This window comes from Phasianus colchicus, chromosome 23 (genome assembly GCF_987193195.1).
Source record: "Phasianus colchicus chromosome 23, bPhaCol1.hap1.1, whole genome shotgun sequence".
Lineage (NCBI taxonomy): Eukaryota > Metazoa > Chordata > Aves > Galliformes > Phasianidae > Phasianus > Phasianus colchicus.
Window position 1 is genome coordinate 1,061,616 of NC_143458.1, and position 13,866 is coordinate 1,075,481.

The 13,866-nt window shown below is 51.2% G+C and overlaps 2 protein-coding genes across 5 annotated transcripts; one reads left to right on the forward strand and one right to left on the reverse strand.

Moving 5' to 3' along the window:
• Positions 1-1,736: 1,736 nt before the first annotated feature.
• On the forward strand, positions 1,737-5,876 carry PTS (6-pyruvoyltetrahydropterin synthase). 4 transcript variants are annotated; one of them, XM_090123594.1, is made up of 7 exons: positions 1,737-1,875; positions 2,495-2,574; positions 2,866-2,888; positions 3,291-3,377; positions 3,484-3,540; positions 3,803-3,870; positions 3,992-5,876. In XM_090123594.1, the coding sequence occupies exons 1-7, from the start codon at positions 1,802-1,804 to the stop codon at positions 4,131-4,133; spliced, it is 531 nt and encodes a 176-aa protein (XP_089979720.1). In that variant the 5' UTR covers positions 1,737-1,801; the 3' UTR covers positions 4,134-5,876. The 4 variants fall into 4 exon arrangements, with proteins under 4 accessions (XP_089979720.1, XP_089979719.1, XP_031455508.1 ...); XM_090123593.1 differs by having other exon boundaries at positions 3,800-3,870; positions 3,992-5,872; XM_031599648.2 differs by lacking the exon at positions 3,291-3,377 and having other exon boundaries at positions 3,992-5,871.
• Positions 5,877-9,364: 3,488 nt separating this feature from the next.
• Positions 9,365-13,604, reverse strand: LOC149915174 (uncharacterized). Its single transcript, XM_090123502.1, has 4 exons — positions 13,361-13,604; positions 11,805-12,021; positions 11,267-11,325; positions 9,365-10,535 (listed from the first exon to the last, which is right to left on the reverse strand). Exons 1-4 carry the CDS (start codon positions 13,590-13,592, stop codon positions 10,408-10,410), a joined length of 636 nt encoding a protein of 211 aa, XP_089979628.1. The 5' UTR covers positions 13,593-13,604; the 3' UTR covers positions 9,365-10,407.
• Positions 13,605-13,866: the final 262 nt, after the last annotated feature.

The following is a 13,866-nucleotide window of genomic DNA, read 5'->3' on the forward strand; positions in this document are numbered from 1 at the left end:
CAGTGACAGCAGCAGGGTGGGGAGACACGTCGTGAGGGAATCTCCGGTACGGGTCCCGGCGCAGGGAGGGCTGAGGAGCTGGTCATGGCCGCCAGAGGGCAGCCGGCCCCGCTGCGGAGCTCCGAGCTCAGCTGCTTCGGGGGTAGGAAGTGGTTTCGCGGAGCTCTTTATTTCTTCAGGCAGCGCTTCTCCATAAGCGCCAAGGTGCACTTGTTATCTGGGAGGGAATCTGGCAGGCCCACCCCTCTGCACTGGTGCCTTAGGAACACAGCTTGCAGCTGTCGTTATTTATAAGAAAACAAACAACAAACTTGGTCGAACAACTGGCCTGTGCGAGGATGAATGAAAGGGTGAAAGCCATGGAAAAGGAAAAATAATGTGCACAGTGCACAAATGTTGAGTCTGTGACCACATCCAGAAATGGGAGCTTCTGCAGACAGCACTGGGAGTGTGTTTGCATGTAGGTCTGCAGGTCTGCACAAAGCTCCACTAAGTCATAGAATCATTAAGGTTGGAAAAGACCATCCAGTCTAACTATCCACCTACCACCAATGCTGCCCACCAACCGTTTCCCTCAGTGCCACATCTCCACGTTTCCTGTACACCTCCAGAAATGTGACTCCACCACCTCCCTGTCAACCTCTGCCAGTGCCCAATCACTTCTCTTGAGAAGATGGTTTTCTTAATATCCAGTCTGCCTCCCCTGCAGCAACTTGAGGTCATTCCCTCTCATCCTATCGCTGTTACCAGGAGAAGAGGCCGACCCCCACCCCCCCACAGCCTCCTGCCAGGGAGTTGCAGAGAGCAGTGAGGTTTCCCCTGAGCTCCTCTTCTCCACACCGAACAATCCCAGCTCCCTCAGCCGCTCCCCATCACAGCCCATTGTGCTCCAGACCCCTCACAGCTCCGTTCCCTTCTCTGCACACCTCCAGGCCTCCGTGTCTGTATTGCAGCGAGGGGCCCAACGCTGAACGCGGCGCTGAGCCGCGGCCTCGCCAGAGCCGAGTGCAGGGGACGCTCAGCTCCTGCTCCTGCTGGCCGCGCCGCTGCCGACACAGCCGGGCTGCCGTCGGCCTTTTGGCCACCTGGGCAACTGCTGGCTCGGTTCGGCCGAGCGCCGACCGACGGCCGCAGCTCCTTTCCCTCCGCACGGCCTCGCAGCCGCTCTGCCCCAAGCCTGCAGCGCTGCGTGGGGTTGTTGTGGCCCAAGCGCAGGACCCGGCACTCGGGCTTGTGGAACTCCGTCCCGTCGGCCTCGGCCCAGCCGTCAGCCTGTCCAGCTCCCTCTGTAGGGCCTGCTGCCCTCAGGCAGATCCACGCTTCCCCCAGCGCGGTGTTGCCTGCAGACTTGCTGGGATGCACTCACTGCCCTCGTCCACATCATCAATAAAGGCACTGAACAGGACGGGCCCCAGCACCGACCCCTGGGGAACAGCACACCTGGATGTAACTCCATTCACCACCACTCTCTGGGCCCAGCAGCGCAGCCAGTTCATTGCCCAGCAAAGAGCACAGATCTCCAGCCCACGGGCTGCAGTTAGTCCAGGAGAACACGGCTGGTGTTTGCTCCCCTGATACCGCTCTTCAGTGCCCATCTCAGCCCATTCCATTCCTGACTCTAAACCCCCTGCTCTAACAGCCCAAACTGTAGCAAACTCGGTCGCTTTTTGCTGACATCCTTTAGAGCAGAAGCTGCGCTCGGCACGGCACCGCGGAGCAGCGCAGCATCCCTCCGGGCCCGGGCATCGCGGGAGGCGCTGCGGAGCCGTCCGCTCCGGGCCCCGGATGGAGCCGCCCCGCCATGGCACCGCCCGTAGCGCGCCTGGCTCGGCTGTCCCGCACCGCCAGCTTCAGCGCCTGCCACCGCCTGCACAGGTGAGGGGGGGTCCGCAGGGTGCTGCTGGCCGCGTCCTGTTGCCGTGCTTTGTATTGCACGGGGAAACTCCGCCGGCTTCGTTCGTTCGTTCGTAAGGAGTAGCGCTGGTTACAGTTCTGGCACTTCCTGCCAGGAACACGAATGGTTTTGTGCTGTTCACGCATGATTTGCAGCTGGGGTGGGGCAGTCGGTACAGAACTGCAGACCTAAGCGCAAAAGCAAAGCAAAAAAAAAAAAAAAAAAAAAGCTATCGATGTCATCGTGTCTTCATGGGATGAATGGGGTGGGACTTGGTGATCCGTGCCAGGGTGTGCTTTGTGCTGTACTTCCTCTGTGCTGCTCTTGGGGTAGGAGAAGTTGTGGATTCAGGGAGGGGGTGAGTCACAGAATGGCTCAGGTTAGAGAGGACCTTAAAGACCATTCGGTTATCAACCCCTTGCCATAGGCAGGGCTGCCACCCAGCAGCTCAGGTTGCCCAGCGTCTCATCCAACCTGGTCTTATTCCCATCCAACCTGGCCTTATCTCATCCAACCTCGCCTGGGGTGAGGAGCTGGGACACACAGCTGGGGTGACACCTGAAAATCTGCATTCTGAAATGCCTTGTCTGCCTCCCGCAGTAAATCACTGAGTGATGAAGAAAACCTGAAACTCTTTGGGAAGTGCAACAATCCCAATGGCCACGGGCACAACTACAAGGGTAAGGGATTGGCTTCCACATGTGCACGTGTGCATGTGGCTCCTCGTGGACATAGGGCTGTCCCTGGGGGTCAGAAGAATGGCTTCTGTGAGTGTGTGACTCAGGACCACCACTCCTAATGCAGTGGATAACTTTTAATTAAAAGAGTTGTGCTTGTAAGTGTTGTGCAGCCTGCACCTGGCGAGGTACTGCTGAATGGGTTGTCTGCCTCCATCACCAGTGGGGTTTGTTCTCAGGCTGATGGTGTCATACGCATGACCTGATAGTTCCCTTTTTTCTTTTTAATTTCAGTCATAGTCACTGTGCGTGGAGAGGTGAGTGTGCTCAGCGTTCCTTCATTCCTTGCAGCAGTTGGCAATACGGCAGTGGGGCCCTGTCTCCAGCAGACCCAACTCAATTGCTGGGTTTCCTGTGGTGTGTGCATCACTGTGGGAGGTTTTCAACAATCGGGGTTCACCTTGCCCCTAACAAGGCTGAGGTTGCTGAGGTTAGATTGGATTGGATTGTTTAGGATGGATATTAGGAAAGAGTGATCGGGCAGTGGCACAGGCTATGCAGGGAAGTGGTGGAGTCACCATCCCAGCAGGTGTTCAGGAAGTGTGGAGATGTGGCACTGAGGGACATGGTCAGTGGGCAGTATTGGTGGTAGGTGGATGGACTAGATGGTCTTAGATGTCTTCTCCAATCTTCCTGATTCTATATTCTGTGTGTTGCAGGCAGCCTTTTCCCCCTGGTGTCAGGGAGCAGAGCCACAGGCTGCTGTGTGCACATACAGGGGCAGAGTAGGGATTCAGTATGTGAAGGTGAAGAGGGATTTTTCTTGTGGCTCTGATTTGTGCCGGCTCAGAGCAGCCTTGGTAACAAGGGCCTGTAGCTAGGCTACTAATCTGCCTTCTGTTTTCCCTCCAGATTGACCCCGTCTCAGGAATGGTTATAAACCTGGCAGACCTGAAAGAGTACATGCAGGTAAAGCACCCCTCTCCCGGACACCCCTGTGTTAGAGATGGGCTGTTTGTCCGGTGGAAACATGGTGAGTTAATGATGGTGGGAAATAAAGAAGAAATTAAGGAGTGATTTAGGACTGAAGTGTTTTAGCACAGTGATGTGAGGCAGTGCCATGTCTCAGCTGGGAGGTTAATGGATGGATGCAGGGACGTCTGTACATTTCTGTACAGACTGCTGCCCGGTGCATGGCATTGGAGCCTGGACACCTCTCTTTCTGCAGCAGGCGATCATGGAGCCACTCGACCACAAGAACCTGGATAAGGATGTGCCCTACTTCGCTGAAGTGGTGAGGTGGGTGGAGGTCTGGGGGGCTGCAGGGCTGGGCAGCAATCTGCGGGGCTCAGACCTCCGCTGGGTAGTGCTGTGGGTGCCATCACTGACAGTTCTGAGTCTGCTGCTGTTTCACTTCCAGCACCACAGAGAATGTTGCAGTGTTCATCTGGGAAAACCTCAAGAGGCTTCTGCCTGCGGGAATGCTTTATAAAGTCAAAGTGTATGAAACGGACCAGAACATTGTGGTCTATAAAGGAGAAGAAACGATTTCTGAGAGGTGAAATGAGCCGAAGCTCAACTGGTTGGAAACTGACACCTGCTCACGTCAGTGACAGCATCAGCCCTGCTCACTGTGTCCTGAAATGAAGCCTTCGTTATGTATGGCAAAATAACCAACCAAGGTAATTCTTCTGCCAGAGATCTCGCAGCAGTTTGGGTTATCACAATTCATTGATACATCTGCCTTTTTCCAAGACATTCTGGTTTCATAAAACCAGATTGCTGAGCTGATGTGCAATCTGCAGTGTACTATGCTAAATAAAGCAGCTTTCCAGAGAGGAGGTGGCTTGGCAGTGTGTATGTCTTAGAATCATAGAACAGCTTGGGTTGGAGGGACCTCAGAAATCATCTAGTTACAACCCCTGGCCATGGGCAGGGTTGCTGACTACCAGCTCAGGCTGCCCAGGACCCCATCCTGCCTGGCCTTGAGTGCCTGCAGGGATGTGGCACCCACAGCTCTCTGGGCAGCACCTCACCGCCCTCTCTGTGAAAAATGTCTCCCTGACATCTAATCTAAATCTCTCCTTTTTAAGTTTAAAACCATTTCCCCTTGTCCTGTCACTGTCTACCCATGTAAAAAGTTGATCTTAAATACAGCTTATTGACCCATGACTTGGGGTGCTTTGGGACTACGCTCACTGTGGACACCTAAAAGCTTTTTGGCACAAGCAGCAAGATAAAGTGTGCTTTTCTTAGGAATTCTGTAGGAGCAGCATGAAGCTCTCCTCTTTCTGGAGGAAGCAGCCAATGAGTGCTCCCACTGCAGTGATCAGCAGCTACGTGGTGTTTTCACCATCAGAATCCCACGCTGGAAAGCTCATGTAGACACTCGGTGTGCACCAACCACTGGGGCTGCTGCTTCCACTGCCTCCTGTAGCTGGGTGGTTACGGAGGATGGGGCTGTGATGTGTTCAGCTGAGCGCCAGCCAGTTCTTCTGGAGGTTCCTGAAATTGTAGGCATACTGTGAAATCAAAGAGCTGGAAGAGGAATGCATGTAAAACCAGTCAGGGAACAACGGTGCAGTTCAGCTGACTTGCAATGAGGGCCTCCCACCTGCCAGCCCAGGCAGGAGCAGCTCTATGTGTGATTCCCCATCACATGAGCAATGTGCCAAGTGGTACTGAGAGTCATTGGGAGGTATGGCCACAAAGAATAACTAAATGTATATAATTTAAAAGGTGATACCCAGAGTAATAATTCACGGGCTCTACAAGGAAGTTTGTGGCTGAATAATGACAGCAAACAGCACCACTTGGAAAGGTTTAATGAAGCTTGCCTAATAGTTCACCTTTGGCTGGAATGTGCTGGTTACAGCTCTAGAAAATACTTCGACTGCTTTCTTTTAAACTGTGACTACTAGACATGAGAATGGTCCTGTGCCTTCATCCATTACTGCTCAGATGTTGTGGCCAGGCCTGGATCAGGGTCCCGCAGACCTCATCCTCTGCAACAGCAGAGCTCCGGCACTGCCCCCTGTCCTCCCAAGGACAGTGCTTTGGGAGCTGGAGGCTCTGCAGCAGTTGTGTCTGACCCACACAAGCTGCACACAGCCTGGCTCCGGGTGTGCACCCATCGCTCACAGCACCCACACAGCACAGTGCCATGGGCACTGTGTGGGCTGAAACCAGGCACAGGGGTTTGGCAGTGCATGTATTTGAGAACAGCCATGTGCGAGGATGAAGCAAGATTTAATCAAACATCTCTGACCAACTGTGAGACCTCACTGAGAGCTGCAGCCACAGCCACCAAACCACACTGATGTGTTGGCTTCACAGCAACAAGCAACAAGATCCCAATGGTTTGATGGCTTTGTTGCTCTCTGTTTTTAATGTTGTAAAATATTAAAAATTAAAATAAGCTTTATTACTTATGTACATTAACTATAGTGTATATTTTATGAGGGCTGCTCTGAAAGTAATGCCTCTTGTTTTGTGACGTCAGCCCACCACATCAGAGGCGGATGCTGGTGGTACAGCAGTAGAGGTGGAACCTTCCCACCAATATCCATCCCATGTTGTTGCCGTCTGTGTTGGCAGCAGAGGGGCAGTCTGACACAATGGTGTCTGACGTGGAAGTGCAGATGCAGCAAAGGTGTGTCACTGAATTCCTCCATGCAGAAAAAATGGCACCCGCTGACATCCATCAATGCTTGGTGAACATTTCTGGAGACCAGAGAGTGGATGTGAGCACAGAGAGGGGTGGGTGGTGTATTCAGCACTGGTGACAGTGGTCACCTCTGCTGGTGCAGGTTTTGTCATGTGCAGCATGCACCTCTTGTTCATTGCTGGTGAAAATGCACAGCTAGTGGTGGTGCCTATGCACAAAAACTGTATTTTGTAGCTGAGAACGTGCTGTATTCAGTAGTGTTATTGTGCTCTATGCATCTGATGTAGTTTCCATGCAAATAAATGGAAGGCATTATTTGCAGTACAGCCTATGTACACACAGCCCATGACATTTCCTCTTCACTCAGTGTGGCCCAGGGAAGCCAGAAGGTTGGACAGCCATGCTCTGCAGCGTCACACAGGTGGGAGTGCTCAGATCTCAGTTGAAGGTGACACTGCTGCTGATGGCATTACGGCCCTCCATTTTTCACCATGTGGGGGCACAGCAGCCTTCATTCCTGTTGGTGCTGTCCAGGGAGGCTGTGCCCCTTCACTGAGTTCTGCTGTTCTCTCATTCTCTGGTGAGATACGTCAGGCTGGCTAACCACTAAATGGTGCTGTGTGATTCACAAGTCCTTTGGATCTCCAGTACGTCATGGGGACCCAAACATACCATGTGGTGGCTTTCTCAGAAGTGTAATGCAGATATTGACAGTGATGACAATAAACAAGCAAATGAGTATGGCAGTGTACTATTCTTAGTGTGAAACTGGGTACTGGACCGGAAAAGAATAGCCTACATTTGTTTTACTGCAGTACAACATAATGCTGACAAAGTCCCACAGTAACTTGGGAATTTGTATCTATTGCTGCACTGCATGTCCAGGAAGTACTCAGTTTCTTCTGTCTGATCTTGGATACCAGGAGAGACTTCTCCAAAATAGCAGTTGGGTACTGGCACAGCTTCCCAGGGGGTGGTGGGGTCACCATCCCTGGAGGTGTTCAGGAAATGTGGAGATGTGGCACTGAGAGACACAATGGGCAACATTGGTGGTAGGTGGGAGCTTGGACTGGATGACCTTAGGGATCTTCTCCAACCTCAGTGATTCTATGATCTGTCAGGTTTAAATTGCAACAGAGCTGGAGTGATGGAAATAAAGAAGGGACTGGGAAATGGTGTGGGTGCCAGGGGCAGGTGGTGGTGTGATTGTGATGCCCCAGGGGTTCTGGTGCATGCCTTCTGCTCACAGGGGTCTCAGTTTTTGCAGGAATGTATGAGTCCATGCAGGAATGTCTGCAGGAATCAACCTCCAAATTCATGGGCTGGGGAGGGCTGTATAGAGTTAGCTAGCATCGTTAAACATTAAGCATTTCTGTGCTGTGACTTAGTTACTGAGTGATGAAATTGGCCAGAGGAGAGCTGTTCAGGTGATGGGGTGTCCGGGACAGCAATTAAAATTTCGGATCCAATCCCAGAAGAGCTACTGTAGGACTTCCAGCTTCAGCACACAGAAAACACACGTAACAGTATAATGATGGCAAGATCAGAAACATGCTGTGCTGTATTTAGCAGGGACTGAGTGGAAGGACCCCTCTTGCCTTCCTGCCCCACACAGGGGCAGTGTTGCGGGGTGTGGGCAAGTACTGGGGCTGAGCCAAGTTCAGTGCCACTCCCAAGGATGTTGTTTGTATTTCACTATAGCCCCAACAATGACCACGTTAATGAATAACCCACACAGTGCGTCCGATGGGGCAGCCCAGCTCTTCCTCCAGAGGTCAGGCTGCAGCTCCAGGCTCATGGCGTGTGGTTCCGGGCCCTGTGTGCAGTGGGGAGGGCAGTGCTGGGGAGCAGGGAGTGCTGGCTCTGCCATTGCACTGTGTCCTGTGTGCTCAGAGAGGGAAGGAGCACGTGGTCGCACCGCACGTACAGGGGTGCTGACGTGGGGCAGTGGTTGGGGCATTTTCTGATGTTTGCATGCTTTGTCCTGCCATCTCATGTTCCTTTTACTGCTGTGGGTGTGTGTGTCCCTAAGTGCCATAAAGCCATCAGGATGGAAGGGTCAGCAGCCCTTTGGCTGTCACTGCGCCGGATGCAGGAGCTGTTTGTTCCCTGACTGCAGTGGGGCTTGGGAAACTCAATGGCTGCTCTCAAAGTGATTCAGAAGTGTGCAGGGGTATGGCATGGCCCTTCCATTCCATCTGTTCTGCTCTTGGAGCCGGGGCTGCTGCTGCTGCGAGCGATGGGACAGTGGGAAGCAGGAGCTGGAGCTGCCCCTTGTTCTGCATGGGTGGAAATGGAGCAAGGAAGGTTAATGTTTAATCCTGATGTTCAGGTTGCTCTCAGAATAAGTGATGCACTTCCTCCTGCTGTATTTGAGGCTGAGAAATAGCAGTAGAAGGTTACATCTGCATTCCAAGAAATTGGGTTGTTATGATTTCCAGGAAGCACTGAGCTTCCCTGGGTGGCACGAAGCTGCAGCAATCAGGGGAAGGGTGGAGAAGTGCTGCAGAGCTTTGTTGCTCACAGCTGCAGCTGTTCTAGCAATGCTTAAACAGCAGGAAAGCCGGAACAGGGAACTGGGGGCATTTTGTGGGAGAAGGGGCTGCTGGAAGCATGAGGGATTTCTCATTTTCTGCACATAGGGACCAGTGCAGCCCAGTGCCCAGCATCCCAGCCTGCTCCCCACCCTACACCTGGTAACAGGGTGTTGCCAGAAGGTTACCTGGAACGGATTTGATACCTGTTATCTGAGCTGTTATCTGACCAGATAGTCATATTGACAGGAAGATTAGAATAGAAAGGCAGCGTATTGCACTAAGTAGAATTTTATTGAGTGCTATGTGCTTCTGTAGCAGAAGGTATAACATTATTCCAGTTACTTGGGAGCTGCTAATTAATCTGCCTGCAAAACAGAAGCCAACTGTAGTAGCTGAGGCACAAAAGTGTATTTCAGTGAAATTCTGTGAAACATTCCACAAGTGCATGGATCACTCCATGCACAATGCAGTGGAAATGTCATTTGTAATATTGTGCTAAATTTTGTTCTAGGGACTGCCAACCTTACAAAGCAGCCAGCCCACAGCCCTCCAGGGCTGGGAATAAGTAGAAATCAGCAGGGTTCCACTACAGCCCAACTATGAGAGGGAGGAATATCTCTTCTTTGAGGCAAGCTGTGGCTTTTTCAGACAAAATCTGAACAAAAGTGGACTCGAGTGAGATATGTCCACTTCAGAGCAACAAGATCCTCAGTGGGGAGCAGAGGGGCACATTGTGGGGAGGCAGCCAGGTTTTGGAGGCTGCAGGGCTGAGCGCTGGGTTCAAGGATAGGTGAAGGCAAATTCCCCTTAAACATGGCCATGAGCTGCAGGGGCAGACTGTGCTGGTTGGGGCTGGGGCCTGGCCATGTCCCAGCCAGCAAACACTGCTCAGAGCAACAGCCAGCTTTTATTCTTTGGTTTATTTAGATTTGCTTCAGAAAAAAAAAATAATAATAATAATAGTAATTACTTTCCAGAAGTTTGAAATTTCCTTCATAAACTCCATCCATATAAAAATACAAACGATAATAAAATCAAGACATTCAGTGGCCCATCCAATCTCATCCTGCAGCAGAAACTGCTACTGATTAAAAACAAAAAAAAACAGAACAAAAAACCCACCCACTCCACCATTCCTGAGAGCCAGAACCAAACCAAGGGAACTTTCCAGGACACAGAACAACGCTGCCCTGGCTGTGGCTCACAGACCTCTCCTCCAGCTCCTCAGCACACACCAGTACAAGGATGAGGAGAGGGCCTTTCCCTCTCTTGAGCATTTTCATGCTTTTTTTTTTTTTATTTTTGTGCTTCACAGGACCCCAGGTGTTGAGGAAAGGATTAACCCATCCAGTGCTCCTGGTTAGAAGGGGTCTGCTCTCCTCAATCACCTTCTCCAGCTGTTCTGACCAGAGTGCTCTCTGACTTGCTAATCTTGCTGCGTTTGCTGGCCCTGGGTGAGGGGAGTAAGGGGAGATCAGCTCTGCGGCCACATCTAATGTAGAAGTGCAGTTATCATCTTAATACGCATAAGAAGTGAATGATTTTCCTGAGTAGATCAGCTGCCTGCTCTCCCACCTGTGCTGTGGGTGAGGAGAGGAGCAGCACAGCTGGGTCATCTCCTCTCCCCATCTCCTAGGAGAGCAGTTTGCTTGTAGCAAGAAGCATCAGCAGCTGAGTGATGGCGATGAAGAAGAAGCTGCTCTGGACTGCGGAGACGGAGTCAGGGGTTGTTGAGGGTGTGGTTGGATCTGTTCGTGGAACTGAAAGAAACCCCCAGGGTAGATTAGAAGTGCAGAAAACCAGCTACAGAACTACTTGCTGTCATTTCTCAGAAATGTGTGTCAGACCTGTGGTACAGAGTGGGATGCGTGAATATATCCACTGATGTAAATGGAGAATCATCAGGTTAGGCTTGAGGCTCCTAGGAGCAGGGGATCCCCTGGACTACAGAAACATTACCAGTGGTAGCAAGCCACAATTTCTACTTCACCTCTGCGTGACAGAGAGAAGGGGGGGATAAAGTCTGTGCCAATACATGCAGAAATAGCCTTCTGCACTTAGAATCATAGAATCAGTAGGTTGGAAAAGACCTGAAGGATCATCCAGTCCAACTGTCCACATACCAACACCATTGCCCACTAAACTACGTCCCTGTGTACTCCACCTGCCCCTTCCTTGAACACCTCCAAGGATGGTGACTCCACCACCTCATTGGGCAGCCCGTTCCAATGCCTGACCACTCTTTTGGAAGGGAAATTCTTCCTAATATACGACCTGCAACTTGTCTGTGGCTTTTTAGTGTCCCTTAAAGGTGAAAGGAAGCTAAGAAATGTTCAAGTTCAGCAATAATCCTGAAGACCTTCTTGCCACTCTGGTGTCTTTGCCTTGTTTCCTGACTACTGGAGAGATGGGAAACCCAACACCATGGCACATTGCTCAGTGCACTGCTCACCCCACTGTGGGACCACCCCACTGCACCCTATTTATTTACCTTCCTGCAGAGTCAACCTCTTCAAGTTGGTGGAATTGTTGTCAAAGATGATGTATGCCCTATGGAAGGAGGGAAGAGAGGAAAAAGGGCATGAAGAGCAGATTATGAGATGGGATGTGTGCTGTGACCACCTGTTCCTTGTAACAGCAGTGTTCCTTGCAACCACTAGAGCAACGAGCTCTTGCATTCTTCCTTCTGGCAGATAAGGCCAATCAGGTTAATGCCTATGGTTTCCTTTGGCAAATATTTCCCACTGATGCAGCTCCATTGGTGTTGATGGAAATAAGGGGTGTTCAATCTCTTAATTTCCACTGAACTAATTTACATCCCTACTAATGTGGGCTGGCAGTGAAATGACCTCCAGATCTGGCTTTGCAGGAAATATTTCCTTGGTATTTTCAAGTGAAAATCTGGAGCAGACACAAGGGCTTGTGGCAGCTGCTGCTCTGGGGGTGGGCTCCTGATTGTGGGCATTACCAGGAGCTGACACAGGCAAGTGCTATCCCAGCTGGATACCCAAAGATGGGAATAGTGTTACCTTATTTCCACGGAAGATAAGTTACTTGGAGATGTCCAATTTGCTGTTGCCAAGGATTCTTCAGGGGCATTTAACACTGCTGTCTCAACACCACTGCAGTTTTGCTTGTTTGTTACGGTCCATTCTCCTGCGGTGGTATTTTCAGGGGACAAGGCTTGAAGTAAATACATTGTCACATTTCCGCCAGTGGTGGTGTTTCTTTCATCACTTATTGTAACTGCAAAGAGAGCAAGGGAGACAAGGTAAGTTGTCTGTCCTGTAGGACAGCTATCCCAGATCCCCTGCCTTCAGGGCTTTCAGCCAAGAGAGTATTTGCTGGCACAGTGCTCTCTATGTGACACAGAGGCACAGGGAGGGTGGTGTCCCCTTGCTAAAGCAAGAAGAGCCCCGCACCTCCCCCCTCCTCCTAAAAGAGGGAGCTCTTCAGTCCCCACCTGCAGTCCCTGCTATGGAGGATGACAACACCAAGCCAAACCACAGCTCCTGTGAGGAAACCTTTTCTGGCTCCCATGCAAATGGCAGGGGTGGAAAATGCACAGGGGATGATCTGGTGAGCAGCCCACAGCTGACTGTGCCATCCCCGCCCTGTCGCTTTCCCCATGTCTCCATCCCAGGTTGCTGATTCCCACCTGTGACAAGTCTGCGCAACGCTGCTGTGCACCACGCTGCTACTGCAGGCAGCATGGGGCTGTAAGCACGGAGCAAGGGGAGACCTGCCTGCCAGCATTCAGCTGTGTACAGCTAAGTCTCCCACATGGCTGTAGCCCTCCTGACCCTTAGAGTCCTTTGGGTGACAGTGGCTTCAAGTGAAACCCCTTAGGACTGCCAGAGATAGAAGAGATGGTGTGAGATGGCAGTGTCAATCCCAAATCTGTGCTAAGAAAGAATCACAGCTCATAGTAACAGCTGTAAGCAAAACCCTCTCCTATGAAAAACGCAGCCACCTGCAGTGGGTGCTCCCCGGGGTGAGGCGCGAGGGAAGCTGTGCCTGTCCATCCCAGCAGAAAAGGAAGGGCTCAGGGTGTCCTTTTTTTCCTGCTCTCAGTGTTCAGATTTTCTGAACCTCGAGGCAAAGGGGCACCTGTTGTCAGATCTGGGAAGCAGGGCAAGGCTGCCATGTATGCTGGGACCAAATCTCTTACAGGATCAAAAGCCATTTTCTGTGATTGATGTGAATATGTGTCAACTGCAAAGCAACATCTTTTTTGTCTGTAGAGCTGTTACTGCCAACAAGAGCAAAACCTCAAGGAAGGAAGGGAACAGAACCACAAAACAGCACCCCTCAAAATTCTGTGTTTTTGAGTCCTTCGTGTTTTGGCCAAAAGGTTAAGGTGGAAAAAAGCACCCTAAGGAAGGAAAGAGAATATGAGGCTGATTGTATAGACATGGAATAGGAATAAACAGGGGACAAGTAGGAGAGCTATCTCCTGCCTGAAGTAAAGTAAGCATCATTAGACCACACAGATTCTCAGCACATCTAAGAACAGCATAAGAATCAAGGATCCCACTGGGTTAGGGGCAGCAGAGGAGGCACAGTGGGATGGAAGATGGCTTACCCAGGTAGCTTGTGTTGGCCATGTACTCCTCTGGTGTCACAGTCACTGAGAAATTGCTCTCAATTTCTTCAGAGTCAATCTCGAGAAAACCACATTCTTCCTGCAGGTATGCAGGTATGAGTAGAGTCCCGAAGAGGAGGAATTGCAGCAAGAAGTGAGCTGCCATCATCCTCTTGGATGTCCCTGCTTCATGCACCTGGGAGCTGAGAAAGCCTGACACTTCCCAGCCCATTTATATGGAGATCTTGATGAGGTAAATGCAAATACTTCCCCCTCCCCATCCAGGTCATTGTACACACCCCTGGTGGGAGGTTTCTCATGGTTTTAGAGATTACTTCCTCCTGGCTGCTTGGCCTCTAGGTGAACTGTTTAAAATAAAGGGGTGATGAGCTGTGCAGGGGTAAAACCCACAGCATGTGTATCATGGGGGAGTCCCAGGGAGTAAAGCAAGTCCCTGCTCGCCTGCTCTCCCCTGAGCTACTTTTGTGTGCATTTGTGCAGGAGTC